The 22,114-nt window shown below is 35.7% G+C and overlaps 1 protein-coding gene across 1 annotated transcript; it reads right to left on the bottom strand.

Moving 5' to 3' along the window:
* Positions 1–7,470: 7,470 nt before the first annotated feature.
* On the bottom strand, positions 7,471–15,035 carry FRI (FRIGIDA-like protein). Its single transcript, XM_039034421.2, has 3 exons — positions 13,822–15,035; positions 9,857–10,032; positions 7,471–8,554 (listed from the first exon to the last, which is right to left on the bottom strand). The coding sequence occupies exons 1-3, from the start codon at positions 14,792–14,794 to the stop codon at positions 7,700–7,702; spliced, it is 2,004 nt and encodes a 667-aa protein (XP_038890349.2). The 5' UTR covers positions 14,795–15,035; the 3' UTR covers positions 7,471–7,699.
* Positions 15,036–22,114: the final 7,079 nt, after the last annotated feature.

The following is a 22,114-nucleotide window of genomic DNA, read 5'->3' as shown; positions in this document are numbered from 1 at the left end:
CCCTAAAATGGAAGGCTTATTGAGTCGATGATTGATAGTTCTAAAAAAGAGCTATATTCCCTTGCTTAGTTTAGGCTTGTTAAGGTATTTTATGTGTTTGTTGTCTTATTTTTTAAATACTGAGCACTTAAGAGGTAGAATTAGCCATTTGATGAGAAATGGGGTTAAATTGAAGCAATTTGGAGGTGATTTGAGCATTTGGTTTCAAAGGAGTTGAAATGGCCAATCTGCCCTTGTTAGAGCATCGCAACGCTCATCACATGCATAAGTCCAATGCTCGCCTGACGCTGAATGGCAGTAGTTGAGCAGGGTAGCATTGCAACGCTATGCGTCACAACACTATCCTTAGCTTTGCAACGCAACGATGATTGACGATATGCCAGCAGTCGCGCGCACACGTCTGTCACAATGGAGAGTCAAGCCAGCGTTGCAATACACCCCTAACGATCAAGGTCTCATCAACAAGAGCATTGCAACGCTCTTCCTAGCATTGCAACGCTATGGAGATTTCTATATAACCTCTCTTCAATTTTTGGTCATTTAGGCTATCTTTTGGAGGTTGAATTGATGGAGGCCGAGGTGGAGCTTCAGTCTCCTTCTTTTCCCTTCAAATTTTAGTATCTTAAGTTAGGTTTTACATTTTATTTTGGGTTGTAATTGATGGATAGGATATTTATCTTGAATTTGTCTATGAATTAAGAGGTAACTTCTATCTAATTTCTTTGGGCAAGAGTCCCTATGTTTAATTACTTGAAATTTCTTTGATTAAATGTGATTTTCTTCAACTCTATGACTTCTTTGAATTCTGATGTAATTTAGATTTGCATTTGTGTGTTGGACTGACGACCTTATCATAATTGCATATCTCTGCTAGTTAATTTCGAGCTCACACGTTTCCTTGTGTTCATCTATGCTTGAATTTACCCTAGTAGCATAGGATTGGATGTGAATGCCTAGATTTATAAGTTGGTATTGAATCTTAGTAATGTATGCTTAATCTAGATTCGAAGAATATGTTCGTTAATTGAACAAAACTTTCCTGATAATTAATCGATGCGATTGAATCCTCATTCTTAATGTATATGATTTTTAATTCTATATGATCGCTGAGAACCCAGTAGAATTAAGAGCTTATAGTTTAATTAGGGTATTGGCTTTCCATCCTTAGTTGATAATTAAGACGCATGATTGATTTTTATTTAATTAGTTATCGGCCTTTGTAGAGACTAGTTAAAGCACACCAATTTGGTAGTCGTGCATGCATAGAATGGATTGTTTGTTTAATTATTGATTTCCATGATAGAAATTGTATAGAATTCTCTCTCTTGCTCTAGAAATTAGATAGACCTCTATCCTAGATTGCATTTACCCTTGCATTTTATGTTTCACACATTTATTTCTTTTACACCAAAACCCCCTATTTACTGCTCTAGTTAGGAAATTGGCTTAATGAAACAAATCGTGCTTTCCTGTGAATCGACTCAGACTTACCACTATTTCTACGTTTTTGTAGTAATAAGAGTAGTCTGGTATTATAAATTTTCTTTTGATTCTTAGTCTTTTGGGCGCAACACCAAAAAGGCCAAGACAGTGATGTTGAGTCACTCTCACCCATGCAGATTAAAGGATGATTCTGAATAAACATGAGTTTATAGTTAGTTCGAGATTAAGATCGAGTAACCTAGGTCATCGAATTGAAATAGTCAGTCTTATCAGTAAGTAAAACTGACTATTTCGTGGTTCGGTCTTATGCGAACTCATTGCATAGGACGTCTCCACTCACATGTCTCCACATGAACTATTCAAGATCACATCGTTCGTATCAAATACAAATTTAGTCGCATCCATAGTGTCCCCAGGATAAGGTACCCAACCTAATCCCTATACTATAAACTATTTTGGCTATTACTCGAACTTGATCCACTTTTATGTCGCCACATAGAGTTCAAGTATTCTTGCTATAGCCAGGGGTTCTTAGTTTATTAGATTTAGGGTTAAAAAAGGTGCAATTCACATATTCAATAACATTTTTACTAAATAACCTTAATAACAATTTTATTGTCAAATAGAATATGTTATAAAGTTTACAAACCACGAGTTTTAGGACATACGACCCAATATCTTGGACGGTGGATTAGACGATATTGCCAGACTTAACACTCGAGAATGTAGTTGCATACAATTTCAGTGTTTGAAGATTCCATGTTCGCATGCTATTGCTGCAGCTATAGAGTGCAACATCAATCCATTGACTCTATGTAGCAGATTCTATAGTGTTGATACTCTAGTACTAGCATATGCGGAGTCGATAAATTCGATTGGTCATGTATTCGAATGGAAAAGCCACCAAGGTATACCAAGGTAAAAATACTCCCACCGAAAAGGGTTGTGCAGGTTGGTAGACGAAGGGTAAACAGGATATCGTCTGTTGGAGAACATGTCACATTAAAGATCTGTGGCCAGTGTGGCCAACTGGGACATCATAGACAAAAGTGCAACGAACCACTTGATGCGTCCAAATTTAACAAATTGACACGGACCGAGACTTAGGGGACCCAGACACAATCGACACAGGTACAGATGTCAAATAATGTATAATATATGTTGATTTAGATTGTTTATTATTCTGCAATATAGACTGTTCATTTTATAATGACATTGGACTCCTAATAGTAAGCATTCCAATAAATACTCGATATTCGATCCATGTTACACGTTACTCACTATGCGATCCATGTTATACATTACTCAATTATTTTATACCTGACAATACTCGATGGATAAACATTAACCAAAATTACTATATATTCTATACACAATGCATGTTATACGGTACAAGTTACTCAATACTCGATGCATGTTACTCGATATGCGATACGTGTTGCTTATAACCTAATAAACATACATTTGCTTATAATATGGAAATATGAAAAATTAAATAAACACAATTTGCTCATATAAAATTCACAAGTTCTTACATTGAATAATATCAAAATTTACATAGAAAGACCTAATAAAAAAACTGATCGGTCCACAACTCGGCATCATACTATACCCTAAAATCATGTATTTTATCTTGCCGCAAGCTCTTCATACTTGTCCCGGTCATCAAGTATTTAAAGAACTTATGACAGAATATCCCACAGTCTAGTATATCTACACCTATAGGAAGTTTTTATTGACACGACTCAACTTCCAAGGACTAGGTGCAAGGTGGGGCTTTACGGCATATAGGCTGCAAAAGTGTGCTAGGGAGGGGAGAGTGTAGCATAGAGGAGCTAAGAATGCTCCCAAATCCCTCTGTGTGATGTACCTATGGAGTGAGTCATATAAAAGGATACGCCCAAGGTTAACGTTTATCACCAACATAACCCAATATGAATGTCCCCTGCATAATCATTCTTGAAGTACCTATTACACAGTGATCCATGCACTTCAACCCTCATCGCAACTACTGGATTAAGTGACTTGCCACAATCCCGTTACTAACAGAAATTCTTCTTTGGAGAATGTTACAATCGTATCATTCAAATCGAAGGTCATTGTATCCTTCCTATCGTCTACAACCTCCCTTAATAGAATGTAGTGGACAAATGAACTGTTGAAGATAATGTCCATATCCATAAATTGCCCAAATGCTGTCTTCTTAAAAAGGGCAAGTTCAGTGGGGTTAAACTTGTCTTTCACTATCTTATTAGTCATCCCAATATGAGAAGATATGTTGATCACTTGGTCTGAGAAACGATCCTGGGGAGGAATTTTGAATTGTCTAGCCATACTGCATAAAATAACAAAAAACACTAGAAAGTAATCATTCTATTTTATACTCGATACTCGATACACGATATTCTATCCATCATACTTGATACTCAATGCACGATACACGATACACGATGACTCAATACACGGTACATGTGACTCAATGGTCGATTATCGAGCATTCAATTTGATTTTCCACTTCCATGGCTTATCCTACTCAAACCCTAAACTCTAGACATTCGAAATACCAAGAATATGAAAATCGAAACGGAAAAAATTCCAACTCCATCCAAACATGCAAGATATGAAAACTGAAATGAAAAGAGAAAAAACTATATCAGTCAAATATCTAATAACATGAAAGCGCATATCGAGTAACATGCACATGCAAAAAAAAAAAGGAAAAAAAAAGAAAAATAAACCAAAATATAAACAAAGAGACAAAATGATCGAGTATGATGGATATAACATGTATTGAGTGTCATGCATGGGCACGAGTAATTCAAAACAATCGAGTATAAAGTGATCGAGTATTGAGTATGACGTGGAATGATCGAGTATAATGGATGTAGCACCGTGCATCGGGTATTGAGTGACTCGTCATCGAGGATCGAGTACCTTGGTTGTGGCAGGCACACAGGGTGTATCTCAGGGACGAATCGATAAAATCACGCGTGGATGACGCAAGCATAATGCCACTTTTCATCTCTTTTTCAACCGGTGACCATTTTTCATTTAGGCCTCCCAATTAAGGCCATCCGTGAAAAAAACCCAAAGAAGTAAAAAACCGACCTAACAAAATTGAGCCATTGTTTTGGTTTGGTTTAAATTGGACATCTTAGTTTTTATATGAATAAGACTAAAATGTATTGGTTTGGTTTAGTTTTTTTAATTGAAAAATAGTCAAAATCGAATCAAACTAGGGAATATGTATCCATGAAAATATAAAATATAACCCTACGCTTCAAAAACCTTTTAGGTTAATTATAGTTGCTGAAATTTTGGGTTTCTAACACTTATTAATAAATTATCCATAGGTTCAAATATTTTTTATAAAATTTTGAAGCGATTTTGAATCCTATCACATTCTTAATAAGTTGTTCGGAGATTTTAAGGTAAATTTATGTTTCGAAATTAGGCCCTAAAGGTGGAAGTTAATTTTGGCTTTTGTTTTAGGATTTGGTTCAAAGTTTCTCTGAGCAAAAAAGGAGATTGATGCAATTGGATATTAATTGGAGTTCATTTTCAAGTTAAGTGACACTACTACTAGAACGCTCTTGTGCCAAGTGTAAAACTCTGTATTAACTTTTTTTTTCCTGCTAAAGGAATTGAATAATGTTTTTTGGTCTTGCCAACTAAATTGTCAATGTGAGATATATGTTGACGTGAAAAAGTTTTTATATGATTTATTATTATTTGCCATGACGTGTTATATGCTTAACATGATCGATGATTATGTGATTTTATGTGGAACCTTATCGATGCATGCATGTTATATTAAATTATGAATTTTGCGACCTCTTTTCCTTTTCATAGTGTTTTGGCTGAATGAAATTGATACAATTGCATGGACTTGGTGCACTTATACTATATAATTAATACGTAGCCATGCATGAAATTAACATAGTAAGGGTCGATGTATATGAAACTGATACACATCAAATTAATGTATATGAAGTCTATGCACATCCAAGGGAATGGAAAACAGAGTGAGTCAAGAATAAAATATCTTTAGATCCCACCTAGCATGAAGTTTTCAGTACATATATATGAACATGATTACATAATCTAAACCCAAAAGTGGGATTACTCACTCAGTATTTTTTATTGGACCTTTTCTTTTAATATCGTTTTAAGGGCAAGAACATATTTGGTGCTTGACAAGGTGGTCTGTTACTATTTTATTGATTTGGTTTAAACATCTAAGTTTTAGCATTTTTGGCATGTTGTTTTTATTTTCAATTAAAGTTTCCTTTAATTTAAATGTTTCATTAAAATTTATTCCTGATTTTCTTTAGGGAAATTGCATTGTATGACAAATACATTTTAAAAAACCAAAACCATAACTTAAATTTTTTTGTAATTGCAGGTGTGTCAATCAGATAGCAATCATATAACAATCATAGAAATCAGATAGCAATCATATAACAATCATATAGAAATCAGATAACAATCAAATTTTCAAGAGGAAATTTTTTGATATATTTGCATAAAAGCAAAACCTAGGGATACGCACCATTCAATCTTTTTTTAATTAAAGTTGCAATTGTCTCTTTTCTTTATTTATATAATTTAATTTTAAGTTAAGTAGGAACATGCACCCAATTTTCAGAAACTTTTTTAATTAAAGTTACAATTGCCCCTTTGTGTATTTATATAATTTAATTTTAAGTTAAGTGGTCAGTCATATTCAGTTATTGAAATTACATGCATGTAATAATGATTCCATCTAGAGGTCTCAAAAACTCGTCCTATAGTTTTTTACTTTCTTTTTTGTATCATACAAGCACGGGTAGGTTAAATATCGTGTTTTGCAACTTGAAAAGGAAAAATACTTTTTTTTAATCTCATTTGATTATCAATTGTACATATAATTCTATAAGAGTATATCAGTGACATACTTCTATAAAAGAAAAGTCATATACTTATAATTTTTATCATTGATAGTTTTATATACTTCTATCAGGTTCTAATAGCATATTGTAGATTTTGATTGTCCCTTTCGTGTCAAATTATAACGTGACTACGTTTAAAGACAAGCTATCAATTTATCACTAAACATAAATCTTAAATAAATAAAGTATCAAATAAGCTAAGTCTAGTAGTTATAACACTAGTGATAAGTGTTATCGGTGATACAAATGGTGGAAGTCTATCACTGGTTTTATCTCTATCACTGTCTAGACTTTTATTTGTTACTTAAGGTGTATCAGTAATGGTGGTCGATGGAGTTGGAAAAAAAAAAACAATAATAGACTTTTATATACATCTATCAAAGTCTATCAAACATAATGAAAGATATAGTATATCTGAGTCTATTTGAGTCTAATAAAGGGTCAATAATTATATATTTATAATTCTTTTAGCAACATACTTCTATTAGGGTCTAACCCAATTTAATTCAAATTACTTAACCAAGATGATGTTCAAAATTAAATTTTAGTTTAACGAAATTAACTTCTTTTGAAAATATATTAAAGATGCAATATGTAAAGATAAACAATAAATTTATCGCTAAACACAAACCTCAAACAAATTAAAGTATCAAATAAAGAAGTTTATCACTATTTATCACTAAATGAAAAAATTCCAACCTTCAACGTTCTTTTGTGTGCCTTCAATGGACTTTTTGGGCATTCTCTATAAACTCAAGATAAATTTTACTATATTTGTTATTGCAACATTTTTACCTCATTTTGCTATACATGCAAGAGCTCTAAATAATACTATCTTAGCAAAATAAGAGTTAAAATAACCCTTACTCCTATTATCTAAACACACACCCATTGGAGGTAAAAAAAAACCAATAGTTTGTGAGTTTGATTGCAAATAACACTAATGGTTAGGAGTAATGCAAGTTTAATTACATCAATTCAAAATCTTAAGGGGCTGAATGATCAAATTCGAAATACAAGGATGTGATTGTAACAAACTATAAAAAGTGGCTTAGGCATAAGTTGGAGAGGAAAAAGCACAAAAACGATACTGCAGTTGAGCTATGAACAGGAACAGATGAATAACATTGTTATATAACTGAAATGTAAAGTTCACATGTATAAGTTGAGTAAATAACATTCTACCAGCCTGCCTAGTAAATCTAAAGACTAATACATCCATCCCTTTGCTGCTGAGACAAGAAAATCCGTTTCAACAATCCTATCCAAAAGTTGAATTCAAAGCAGCTATTTTTGTTATATTATGAAACGAATAACATTTAGGATCAATTGTAAAAGTAGGGGGGATGGTGATGATGAGGCAGCCGAAGACGAGACAAATTGCCAGTTTGAGTGCTGCTGCTCTTAGGTGCATCATTATCGAACACAGCTGAATCGGCAAAATGATACAGATCAAAATGATTGCTTGTTGTGTGTCCCATGAATCCATCTACAGCCGAATAAGACTCCACGGTTGGTGGTGGTGGCGTAGGGTTTGTCTTAAGTGTAGGCATAGCTTGTTGAATAAAGCTTTGGCCAACTGATATATCTTTGTAAGCTGCTAACTCACGAGTTGGCCCCATTTTGTTGTAAATGGAAGCCTCAATGCTGTCCCTTCCCTTTGCTATTCCTCTTGGGAATGAGGCAGCAGCACTGGAGATACTACTACCGATGTCGGCAGGCAAAACTGTGGTTTCAACCAAACCAGGTCCACGCAAAGACAAAGCAGTTTGGTAATTACCTAATCGAGCAGAACGTCCACCTTCCAATATCTTTTGTGGGATTGAACTACTACCACTACTAAAACAGCTCTTGTCCTCCAAAAATGTAGCTGCATTTTGTTCCAACAAGCCATTCACCGGATAGGACATATCAGGGAATCCTCCTTTACTTGCAGCCACCCTTCGCAATCGCTTTATTTCCTGACTCAGGTACTTCTGAGTCGAAGCTTCGTCTATTTTTCGCTTCATACTCGCATTATCTTCCATTCTTTTCCCAAGTTCCACAATATCCTTCTCCAAGTTTTTTATCATTTCGTGAATTTTCCATCCAGGAAGAGACTTCACAGGATCCAACTTGTGATCTTCCAAACATTTGAGAACACATTTCAGAGAAGCCAATTTCTCTTCACTCACTCGTTTCTGACAAAAACAATGTAACTACAATGTAAGTAATTTCAATGACAGGGAGAAGAACAAGTTAAAGATGTTGGAGCAGAATTTGTTGAGAGAAATGTCGGAAACATAACTAAATTCACTGAGCAAAACTAACAAGTGGGCATGCTTGAAAATAAAAACTAAACATAACCACACATTGAGAGAATTAAAAATAAATAAAATAAAATAAAATATCAGCATAAAAGATGGGGTTCAGATTTCACTACTTCAAGGGTTTGGCAAACCCTCTCCAAATCCCAAATTTCACCCATTAACTATGCATTTATTCTAACCTCGTCTATAAACTTCTAAAATTTTCAATTGAAAACTTCATTTAAGACACCTGCTCTAAATAAATCAATGTAGATACGGACGGAATATTATCTTAAAAACATTGGCTAATATGTTACAAATGAGGTTTCCCCCTTGATTTGGCAGGTGAACTAAGGAAAAATATAAACGACGTGGGATAAAAAGAGTGAAGGTGCCTTTTTCCACATTGACGGGAAGACTTCATTTTGTTATACACAATAGCCAATGTTTTCAATCACATCAAATTCCTACTTATGGTATATTATTGGCTTCATTATTGTTTGTTTGATAAAAAGAAAATTAGACTAGAACTAATCAAAAGTTTGAGAATATAATTGGAACTTGTAAAAGTCCATGTTTCACAAGAGAAAAAAAAAGATTGTGAAAATTACAATGAGTTACATCTGACAAAAGAAGAAAATAACTAGAAAAAATCAACCAATACAAAAAACTCAAAACCAATAAAGCATCAAATACAACTCAACTCACATACTCCTTAAGCTTACAATAAAGACCAACATCCTAAGGATGAAATACATAATTTAACACAAAAAAAAAAAAATCCTATGTATATAATATTATAGCTATTTTTTTTTTGTTATTTTTTTTTTTTTTCATTTTTCTGGATGGGAAACATAACTTTGAAAGGAGGGAACAATACAAATTGAATGAAAGGCAGCATCTTCAGACTTCAGAGAATCTAAAAGAATGTAATCCCAACTTACGAAGGAAAGAGCTTCTTGGTTTACTCTTTCCAAATATTTTCAGAACTTTTTCTTCGTACTCAAGTTTGAGTTAGTCAGGTTATTAGAAGCGATGAGTTGTTCAATTGGTCTTACATTTGAAAGTTGGGAAATTACTCCTGATATCGTAACTTTTCACTAATCAATGAAAAGTTATGTTCAAGAAAAATGAATGAATGAACTATAATTTATAAAGACTAAATTAATGCCCATAGGTCGAGATAAACCATACCAGTTGCATGGTTGAACCTCGTACTTCATTTATTCTTTTTTTCCACGTTTCATCACACTCTTGGAGAAATGACAACAGAATTTCCTGTGGTGGAAATACATCCTCCATATCAAAAGCATAAATAATATCAACAGCTTCAACATTCTTACTGCTGTTCATCATCCCCTTTATAATGTCTGTTATATAACAGTCAAGCAGCCAAATGAGAATGGGAATTGATCTAAACCAGCAGACAATCAAACATATGCCAATCAGACTCCAAGGTTGAACAAGCAACTTACAGCTATTAAGGAAATTGAAATCTTTGTTACTGTTTATGCATTTATCAGCATATAATATACCTGAAAGTCGAATTCTTAATTGTGGAGAAAATGCAATTTAAAGTACTCACTTTTATTTTTATTTTTTTGAAAGTAAACAAAAACTGATGAGATCGAATTACAAAATGTTTAGGGGAGAAAAGTCAATCCCCAAAACCAAAGGAGATTTACTAAGAACACCTCCAACTGGACAAAAGAGAAAGCAGGCTATAACTCTGAAATTGAGGATAGTTTTCATACAGAGAGGGCAAAAAAGACAGATTTGAATATCAAAAGTTTTCTTCTTTTCATTGAACATTTGGTTGCTTCTTTCTTTCCAAGTGGACCACGTCAATGTCCTGATGGAAGGGCTCAAGGTAATGTGGAACAAGATTAATAAATTTTAAGGGAAAAATGCATCATTTTTAAGGCATACAAATACTTGATTCTGAATTTCTTAATTGTAAATATTTTTAAAAATGCATATTTAAATAAATGTGTCCTTGTATCCATGCCCCAAATGTTTAAAAAATGGCATGTCACCATGCCATGTCCATGTCTGTCTAATCTCCATTACCATGCCCATCTGGATTAGCAAGGATTCAACCTTTTTTAAAATGAAGCAAACAAAGGGTGTGAAAAAATTTAACAAGTTAATTGAAGACCTTGGTTTAATAAACTTACTGCTATCAAATGAAAAGTTCACTTGATCGCATTTGGATGATTATTAGTCACATTCTCTTATTGATCGATTCCTTGTCTCTCAAGGAATGGGATAATTTTTGTTGCATAATTACCAGGTATCAAGACAAGCATGTATATCCTTTTATCATTTTTCTTTGCTCCTTGAATCAGGTATATTTGGTAGGGGTCCATTCTCCATTTCGCTTTATAACAATTAGTTAAATTTTCTGGATTGTGGGGCTGTTCTTGAGCAATATCTCCTTCAAGATTGTTCAAATGGATGGGAAGGATTTGTAATAATTTCCAAGGTCAGAAATTTGAAGAGGGTTATTAAAAATTGGCATGCTGATCGTGAAGAAAGAGAAAACTGGTGTAATAGCTTGAGAGCTTCTTTAGTTACTGTGTAGTTGCAGTTACTGGATAAGTTTCCTTGTAACTACTGTTCTATTTGTTCAGCCTTTTTGTGTAAACAGCGCCAGCCTTACCATCTTGGGCAGGACTTTGCCAACCTTTTACAACCAGCAGATTTCTGAACCATTAAGTTCCACGAGGTCAGCCTTCTTTTGGGAAGAAAGTTGCTGCCCCTATCACAAGATGTGACCCATCCAAAGACAACCCAAGCCACTTCAAAATCTGAAGTTTGTAAGGGTAAAAATGTCTCTTTTGTAAGAGAACACAATGACGTGGCTGCAAAGGAAAAAGGTAAAGAAATCAAGTTTAGCTCGGAAGTTTCTCTCTCCAGTGTTGAAAGCGAAGACTCGGATGATGAGGACAAGGAAGTCAAGGAAAGGCCTCTATACATCGAGCATCCTAGCAATTTTTTCCGTGTTTGAAGAGGATCAAAGTGAATTCTACAAAAAAGATAGTGAAGAAGTAGAAAATGGAAACCAGTTCAATGTGATTATTAATGAAGAATGGAAGAGGAACTATGCATTCACCCAAGGACTCGGCCTTTGATGACGAATGTCCTTTTTTCCAGAAAAAGAACTAGATCTCTTAAAAGATGGAATTTGAGCATTCGTTCCCTTCCCTCTAAAGCAAGTTTGTCTAGGGGTAACTCAGCTTACAAGAATAAAACTAGGGAGATTGTCTATCTCCTTCGCAGTTGGGAAAATGAAGAGCTTAGTGAGGCTGAAGCAGAAATCCAGGGCCCTAAGGTTTCTCCATGAAGATTCTCTCATGGAACCTGAGAGTTCGGAATTCAAAGCACAAAAGAGCTTTCGTGAAAGATATCATTACAAAGTATAATCTGGATGTAGTGCTTCTTCAAGAAACTAAGATTGGTGGAATAGAGCATTCGTGAAGTTGAATTGGAGCTCCAGAGGAATTGGGTGGGTGGCCCTTGATTCCAATGGCACTTCAGAGGGGACTCTGATTATGTGAAAGAAGACTGCATCTCTATTTCTGACTCCCTTGTTGATAAGTTTTCTCTCTCTATTTCGTTTTGGTTTGATGACTCTTTCCCTAGCTGGATTTCAGGGGTCTATGCTTGGTCCTCCAACTCCAACTAGAAGAGACCTCTTTTAGCAGGAATATGCTCTAATCTTTGGTGTATTGGGGTGACTTTAATGTTGTGAGATGGCTGAAAGAAAAGTCAAATAGAGGCAGAGTTGCCAAGAGCAAGAAGATTTTCAATAGGGTGATTGAGGACCTTGATCTTTTCGATGTCCCCATGAAAAATGGAAGCTTCACATGGTCTGATCGAAGAGAGATCCCTATTGCTACTAGAATTGACCAATTCCTAATTTATGAAGGATGGCATGACACTTTCAAGGATATTTCTCTTACAAGATTTTCATGGCCTACTTCTAATCATTTCCTATGAAAAAAAGGTGGATATTCTTGAAAGCTAACTTAGTAGGAAGTGTTCCACAGTTTTTTTGAAAAGGGAATCATCAATAAGCAAACTAATGATACTTATTTATGCCTCGTCCCTAAAAAATTGCAAGCAAATAGGGTGGGAGAATATAGACCTATAAGCCTTGTTAAAACCCTTTATAGGAGGATTGCAAAGTCTTGGCCAAGCGCCTCAAGAAAGCTCTCCCCTCCATGATTAGTGACACCCAAGCAACTTTTATTGAAGGTAGACAAATTATTGATGTGATTTTAATTGCCTCTAAGGCAGTGGGGAATGTAAGATTATTAAAAAGGAAGGCTTCCTCTTGAAGCTTGATATGGAAAAAGCTTATGACAAGGTTGATTGGGACTATCTTGATGCCATTCTTGAGCTTAAAGGGTTCGTCCCAAAGATACAGGAAGTGGATGACGGGCTGTCTTTTTAATACAAACTTCTCCATCCTTACTAGTTACTAAGTATATTAATTAGACACATATATGAAAAACATAATAAATTTTGTGAGAGAACTACACCAAACTAATCTTTTAAGTATATAGTTGCAAAAAGTCATTAACTTTGAATTTCCTTCTAGTATAAAATCGATATATATTTTAATAAACGTGTAGATTTAAAAAATGGCGTGGCATGTCTCCTATCCATATTTGTGCTTCTTAGCATAGCATGAGGTTGGTTATTCATAAAAAAAATAACAATGATAATATCTATACAATTTAATAAAAACAGTCCCCATCCATACCCAACCAAACATACAGACTATAATAGCTCTACCATCAATCTTCCAAACCAGTTTTACAATTCTCCCAATACTAGCAATTAGCTTGATAAGGTTTTGCCAACTTGGGAGTAGCCCAGGAGATGGCCGAGAAACACTTATCAAGGACATCTTATGTAAGGAGTAAGGAAGTAGCCTAGAACTTACTAACATAACGGACACAATAGCAACATGATGAACAAAACAAAAATCAGATATAAACAAGGACCACAAAGTAAAACAGTCAATAAAGGGAAGCTAAATTCAGTTTTTAAGCAAGGCAATAAAGCAGCGGAACTAATCCATTAAGAGATGAACGACAAGGGAAAAGCATGTATTCTTTTGATAAGTCATGAGTGTTGAAATTACATACCAGGAATACGTGAAATAAGAAAATGTGAACGGCGAAGGGCATTTGATATTCCCTTTGAATTACTCGATCGTAAGAGATCCCTTAAATCATCGTTTGTAAATACAGTAGGAATTCCAAAAGACGCAAGAAAAAGAAGCAAACCCCTGGCATCTATGTCGCTAGCCTGACAAGAACCACTTTCAGTAACAAGCCTTTTTCTCCAGGCAATGGCAGCAAGGTCAGCTTCCACCTTCAAGGAGGGCTCAATTTCTGTTCTTTTGTCGGTTTTAGTCTCAGCTGCACTTGAGATCAGAAAAAGTTCTAGGATGAGGATGGAGGCTTGCCTAGCAGGAATCATAGGAGAGTCCTTGGTGTAGGCTTTGCTGCCCTGAAGATAAAAGCGACCAATGCAATCGAACACAAGTTTGGCTGGGTTGGGAGCACATTGTAGAGCAAGCGGAATTTCATGCCGGAGTCTAGCGAGGTCCGAGAGATGAGAAACTATGTACTTGCGTAAGCCACGGCTGCACATGGTTTCGCAGAGATGCTGAAGCTCGGAGAGAGAGGAGGATTCTGGTTGTTTATCTACACCTTCTCTTCCGTCAATTTTGCCAAAATCGCTACGAGTTTCGGGGAGATTGCTTCTAGGACTACTTGAAGAAACGGGATTTCGTCCACTTTCTGCAGTTGCGACGATAATAGAAGAATCGAACATATGTTGTTTGAAACGTGCATCTATGGCGTTGTGAATGAAACCTAGATGGTCTTGTAATTCATTGAAGCGGCAGTGGAATGCACGAATTGCAGTGGATAGGCTGCCAAGTTCATCAACATAAGAATATTTCAGAAACTGAAATGGAGGTTCTTGAGGGTCTGGTTTTGATTGGCATGGGCCTTCCCCCAATCGTGCATCAGTTTTCGATTCTTCCTCCTTCACGGCTTCGACGAAGGAATCAACAGCGGAAGCCAAGGGGAGATTTGCCATGAGTGACATTGATTCTCCTTGGGATTAAGGACCTCCTTCTTTGCCTTATGGGTTATGGGGAAAACGCCATATTCAAGAACTGAATTTGAAGAGGTTGAAGTATGAAGTTTAGAAAGGTAAAACTGAGGACCCAGTAGTTTTGATAATCTATCTATAAACTTTAACTGCCAATTTAATACGGAGTTCTAGGCAACTCAGAGAAGAATGAGAATGGGCGGCCGGGGGAAAATGTCACAAAATAACCTAAATCACAGAAACTTTTCTATGATCACCTCTTAAAAACTTATCCATAATTGACTATGTGAAATACCAAAGTTACCTATAAATTAAAAAAGTTCACAAACCGCACCACACATCTTCTTCCTTCAACGATTTCTTCAGCTTCATTCAATATGTATTCAATGCAACAATAACATTCTACCAACGCATTTATTCCCAACTAATATTCTACCAATAGCATTGAATAACATTGATATCAAGAATGGAAGGTCTCTCTTAGTTATTCCTTTTCCATCGAACACTTTTCATTCTCTTATTGTTCTCTCAAAGTTTTAGTACAACATCCTCATTGTCGATCACTTTCATCTTTGTTCATTTTATTGTGTCTTTGGATATAGAGGAAGATTCGTTCGTCAGATCTAGAAACGGAGAGAATGTAAGTGATTATCTACAATATTTCTTGTCTCCCAAATAGTTTAGTATTGAATGAACGATCTTATAACAATATACAAATGATCGTTCATTACAATTAAAACGCTCGTTTAGTATTATATGAATGCTCGTTTAATATTATATATACGATCGTTTAGTATTAAATAAACCATCGTTTGTAAAATTCTAAAGGATCGTTTATAAAATACTAAATTGTCATTTATATAATAGTAAATGATCATTTATATTCTAGTTCACGATCGTGTATATGAAGGAAATCTAAACATCGAGATCCAATAAGCGGAAGCGGATTGTTTCAAATCTCATTGTTAAATAATTCAAACAATTACAGTCTAAATGAAAACGATTATGCATATACTATAAATTACAACATGTTTCTTATAAATGAAAAAACAAGGGATAGAGTATGCAAACCTTTGAAAAAAATTTCTTCAAGTATCCCTCAATCATTTAGCAACTCGTTCAACAACTCAAACTCGAATGCAACGATCAGAACACAATCTCAACAAACAATTGGATGAACCTCGATCTTCGAACCTCAAACGAAACTAGAACACCACCACAAGAGTTACCTTGGTATTCTCGGTGTGATAATCCAGGAGTTGTGGGCTCTGTCTGACTTTGGATAGAGGAATGAAGTGTTGGGGTTGATGCCCTAAAGTCTCGTGTCCTGTAGTTTGTAAACAATATGTACGAACACTTGTGTTGTTAATATATGATATTTACTTCACATCTTGTATTTTGCTTGGTTAATTATTTTAATTTGCTTTACCATAAACCAATAAACATAAAATCCTTGGTTATCTGTATAAGAATCAAGTATGTATGTGGTGACATACAAGTGGATCATGTCTTGAGTGATAACCAAAATGGTCTGTAGTAAATGGATAAAAGAGGGAAACCATATTCTGTAACGCTATGGATGTGACTCGCTTTGTGGAATGGTCACAAGTGTTGTGACTTGTCACAGATGGTTTGATCCTGATCATTCATGTTGGGGACATGTGAGCGGAGGCATCCTATACAAAGAGTTTGTATAAGATCTGACCACGAAGTGTTAACGTCTTGTTATATAATACCGTTCATGATAGAGACTTCACTAGGATGACCATAGGTAACATGACCTCAATCCTAAGTAAGTTGAAAACTCTTGCCATTGAGGGCAGTTCTTTGATTTGTATGGGTGCGAGTGGTCAGATCGCCGATTAAAACCTACCATTTTGGAGACTCGTTTGATTTGGGAGCTGGGAACTCAGCTACAAAAGATGGAATTCACTCCTTCCCCGAAGCAAGGATAAGTTGATAGATTGCTCCCTTAAGGGCTGATTCCGGGGCTTGAACGATGTGGCGCCATATACCTTCTCTTGGCCCGAGAGGTGTTCACACATAGTTGGACTATGTTGTATTATTCATTAGAGGAATCAGTGGTACTTAAGGAGTGAGATGTAACTACAGGGGCAAAACAGTAAATTGGCCCAGTTGTACTTACAAGCATATGTGAAAGGTCATCGTACTGATGATTGGTTATATCCAATGGACACAAAAATATATCTGTGGTAAGAAGAGTTCAGCTGTTGGTCTTTAGTAGAATCACTGACAGTTAACGGATGGTGGATCTCATGGTTAAAGAGTTTAGTCAGCTATTCACATACCATTGGAGCTTCGAGCCACAGGTCCATTAGGTCCCATGGGTAGCTTGGATAAAGTCGAGAACTAGTATTTGGGTTAATTTGAAATGTTCAAATTGACAAGAGGAAGTTCAATTATATATGATATAATTGGACTGGTTAATTATATATGATATAATTGGTTAAATGTATGAGATACATTATTTTGGAGGAAATTAGATATAAATAGGATTTATATCAAGTAAAGGAGAAAATACTATAGTAGATATGTTATATCAAACTATAGGATATAAATATAATATGTTTATATTTATTAATTGGTTAATTGATTAATTATATGATAATTAACCAATTCTTCAACGTTCGGACGTGGGTAGTGGGCAACATTGGTTATGGTAACAGGTGGGTTAAAAATGAAAAGAGTTTTCATTTTTCGTATCATGCATTCATTATTTTCGACCGTCCAAAATAATTCGTGAAAACGATCGCTCGAGAGCCTATACTATAGTAGCTCTTCCATCTAAACGATCGTCTGCCTCACGATTTCTCTAAACGATCGTATACATTTTTCTTAAACGATCGTTTAGCTTTTCCTACACGATCGTGTAGCTCTTCTATACGATAAGCATTTCCACTATACGATAGCACCGTATTATCTTTCACTTGTTTATCGTCTACACAAATTGTTGTCCGCCGTCCTCTACCAAACTCACCAAAGCCCACTCTTTAGGTTTTCACGCCGAGAATACTCGGGGTTCATTAGTGGTGGTGTCATCCCCGCTGTAGCGTTCGTGTTCGTGTTGATCGTGTTGTTGCATTCGACGTTCTCATCGGGTGTTGGTAGATCTGTTGGAGGGTTTTCGATGCATTAAGTTCAGAAGTTCGAAGAGAGTTTTCAACTGGTATAGAACCCTTTCACTGTTACTCTTTTTGTTCTAAGCATGCCGATAATTAGATTAATGTGCATAAATGTATGTGTTGAATGTATATCATTTGTATTTCGGTCACTGTGAAATCGGAGTGATCTAATCACACTCATGGAACTCTCGGTATAAGATCCTTCAATTGGTATTAGAGCCAGGTTTTTGATACTCCGATTTCATCTATTGCAACGAAATAACATATACATTCATGGTGGGTGCATTTCTACGCTGTTTTATTTGTTAAATCTAATGTGGATGTGCTGGATTAATGGATGTTTTCGGGATGAATAGCCTCAATTTGTTTAAATCCTTTTACATTTGTGGTTGTTTGTAAAGGCCCCCTACGTTTTTGGGCATTAATAATCGTTATCGAGCTGTATTCAAAGTTTGTTTGAAGTTTTGAGTCGTTCGTCAAAGTTATGGGCAAAGTTTATGGCTCTTCGAGGAAGGAGGCGATCTAGGGTTGATCACATCGTGCAGAAGAAGTTCTACGCGATCGCTGTCCATCGCATCGTAAAGATGAAAGAGTACACGATCGTGGTTGAACACATCGGTTAAACAATGGCGATAAAAAGTTGGTCGTATCAGTTGACGATCAGGCACGCGATCGCTGAGTATCGTTTAGTACGAGCCCGCGCTAGACGATCGTTTAGGTCAGCAAGCTTCATCTCTTAGTAACTGACTAAATGATCGCTTAGCATTGCAAGATAAATTGTTTACCAAGTTGCATGCATCGATTAGAAGATGAGACGCTCGCGTATCGTTTAAAGCATGTGCGCTAGACGATCGTTTAGGTCAGCAAGCTTCATCGCTTAGTAACTGACTAAACGATCACTTAGTAACTCAAGATAAATCGTTTACATATCGTCGCGTTACACGATCGCATGGACGATCAGGCTTCGCAGCCTCTTCGACGTCTACACGATTGTTTGCTTATACTTCTATCGTCTAGTGCACGCTGAACGATCGTCTACCTGCTGGAGTTTGCTACACGATGAAGACCTCCTAGCGGTTCAAAGCCCGGTTCGCCTGTGAACCGGTTTGCTCGATGAAAAATGTAATAGATAGGGTTTTTCATTCCGGTTGTTTGTGTAAAGGCTCATCTCGGTCCATTAATCTTTTTGTTAATTACATGCGATGTATGTTTTATATGTCATATAGTATGCACATATAGTAAATCTCACCTTAGGTTATATAATGATCATGCATTATCTCTTTCTTGTAATTGTTATAATTTGGAGAAGCATGATTTTAATTATGTAAGAGCATGCTCATGCATCATATAATATAAGAGTTATATTTATACATGCATAAAAAGCATTGACATGAGCAGGAGTTTCCAACTCACTCAGAATTAAGGTCATGTCACCTATGGTCATCCTAATGAAATGTAAGTCTCAATTATCAACGACATTATATAAAGAGACTAATCATTCTGTGGTCCGGTCTTATACAAACTCTTTGTATAGGATACCCTCGCCCGCATGTCTCCACATGAATGGTCAGGATCAGACCATTTGTAGCACTTTACAACACTTATAACATCTACAAAGCGGGTCGTATTTGTAGTGTCACCATAATAAGGTATCCCTCCTTTATCCTTATACTATAGACCATTTAGTTTATTACTTAAAGCATGATCCACTTTATATCTCCACATACATGCTTAAGTTACATGAAATAACCACGGATCTTAGTTTATTGGATTGAGTAAATTCTTATAAAATAACACTTATTTTATTAATAACAATATGTTTACAGAGGTTTACAAACTACAAGACTACCAGGAGAATTAGGACACCAATCCCAATGGTATATATTACTGGGTGATCGCTTATCAATTATTGGGGGATTTTTTAAAGTTTGATTGGGTATTGCTTAAAATTTGCTAATTCGATTGCAGATCAATGACGCTACTTCGCATCTTTGTATGATTTGATGGGGAATGGAACCAATCGGGAAGAAATTATGTTGGAGGTCATATGAAAGATTTGAAGGTCAGAAATGATATAACAGTCAATGAATTAGTGAATATTATGCACCAACGACTGAATATTTATCCAATTATGTTTGATATACACATCAAATGTTGCTAGAATCTATTGGTCTCAACTCCCCTAATTGACATAGTCGACGATGAAGATTTTAGCTTCTTTTTAGAAGGTAGTGATGCATCCTGGATGTCGTTATTTGTATCAGTTACACCTTGTGAAAGTCATGGAATACACACTAAGAATATGTACCAATAATGTAATCCAACTAATCAACGCATTCCAACTAGTCAAAACTTTGGATATGCAACCATTTCGACACGTAATATTCCCACCATGTATTCAATGGATGATTATATTGAGCCATGTAACTTGGGGGAAGATTGAAATGAAACTTGGTTTGGTCACACTAATGGACCCCGATATACTCCACAGTTCGATAGTGACCATGGATATGGACAATCCTCAGCACCACAAATTTCTTCAATACCTTACATTCATGTTCCAAACCTACCTGCTCCCATCCCACCAGTTGTGATGCTTTCAGTTCAAATGCATTCCACCACTCCAACCTAACCATTTGTAGATAAACCCAAACCATCAGAGGGCCCATTGTATGATGACATCATCACAATATCTCATGACTGTCTGAATGATGAGGATATAAAGGTCGGTCAGATTTTCTTTTTTAAATATGATTTGTCAGTTAAATTGTCAATACTTGCAATAAAAAAGAACTTCAGCTACTATGTAAAGAAGTCAATGAAGAGCTTGCTAACTGTATGGTGTTCAGTGGAGGAATGCAAGAGGATCCGTGCAAAATTGAAAGAAAGCGATTCCTTCAAAGTGACGAAATATCTAAATGAACATACATGCTCTCTTGAAATGAGAATGGGTAATCATCGTCAAGCAAAAAGTTTGGTTATTGGACACTTAATCAAGTCCAAATACGAACAAGTTGGTCGAACATACCGATCGAGGGATATCATTGAGGACGTCTGACAAGATTTTGGAGTGAATATAAGTTACAGACGGGCTTATCGCGCTAGAGAGTATGGATTGGTGTTTGCATGAGAGTCGTCAGAAGGATCATGTGCTATTGTTAGGACATATCGATAGGCACTTAAGCTTGCAAATCCTGATACGATCTTTGAAGTTGAAGTTGAGGATGCACATTACTTTAAGTATGTATTCATGGCGCTTGGTTCGTGTACTAGGGGTTTCTTGAACTATATACACTCAGTAATCGTTATTGATTAGACACATCTGTACGAGAAATATAAAGGTATGTTGTTAATAGCAACGTGCATTGATGACAATAACAACATATATCCTATCGCCTTCAGCATTGTCGATGAGGAGAACAATGCATCATGGAATTGGTTCATGACTCATTTGAAGGCTTCGGTAGGAGACATTCCGAATATAGTAATTATATCATATCGTCACATCTCAATTGCAAAGGCTATCTCAAGTATATTCCCTGATGCATTTCATGCCATATGTATATACCATATTTGGAACAATTTAGTGGACAAATTTAAGAATAAGGACATAATTCCACACTTCTACCTAGCAGCGAAATCTTATAGAATGTCTGAGTTTCAGATGTCTTGGGCTAAGCTTCATTAATATCTTGGGGTGACGGTCTATCTTGAGGAGATTGGATTACAACGATGGGCAAGGGTTTATCAAGTCCATTGTAGGTATGACAATATTGTTAAGGTTGATGTCCTAAATCTCGTATGGTCCTATAGTTTGTAATTGTAATGTACAAACATTTTATTTATGTAATAATATATGAGATATTTCATTTCAAAATTAATTGCATTAACCACAAACCAATAAATTAACATCCAAGATTATCTTGTAGCTTAAACATGTATGTAGAGACATATGGGTGGATCATGTTTAAGTGATAACCTAAATGGTTTGTAGTAGATGGATAAGGTTGGACACCTTATCCTCGTGACACTACGAGTATAACCCGCTTTATAGATGTTACAATTGTTGTAAAGTGCTACAAATGATCTGGTTCTAATCATTCATATGGAGACATGTGAGCGAAGATATTTTATACAAAGGAGTTTGTATAAGACCGGACCACAAAATGTT

The sequence above is a fragment of the Benincasa hispida genome, chromosome 6 (assembly GCF_027475165.1).
Source record: "Benincasa hispida cultivar pf3 chromosome 6, pf3_genome.v1.1, whole genome shotgun sequence".
In the NCBI taxonomy this organism is placed as follows: Eukaryota; Viridiplantae; Streptophyta; class Magnoliopsida; order Cucurbitales; family Cucurbitaceae; genus Benincasa; species Benincasa hispida.
The sequence above is the reverse complement of the archived record's forward strand: the minus strand, read 5'-3'. Positions and strand labels throughout refer to the sequence as shown.

Excerpts from the sequence above, each read along its gene's own strand:
- FRI (XM_039034421.2), bottom strand. The coding sequence starts at position 14,794 with ATGTCACTCATGGCAAATCTCCCCTTGGCTTCCGCTGTTGATTCCTTC. Across the intron at positions 10,033-13,821 it reads TCTTATTTCACGTATTCCTG|ACATTATAAAGGGGATGATG; the intron begins GTATGTAATTTC and ends GTTATATAACAG. Across the intron at positions 8,555-9,856 it reads GAGGTTCAACCATGCAACTG|AAACGAGTGAGTGAAGAGAA; the intron begins GTATGGTTTATC and ends TGTTTTTGTCAG.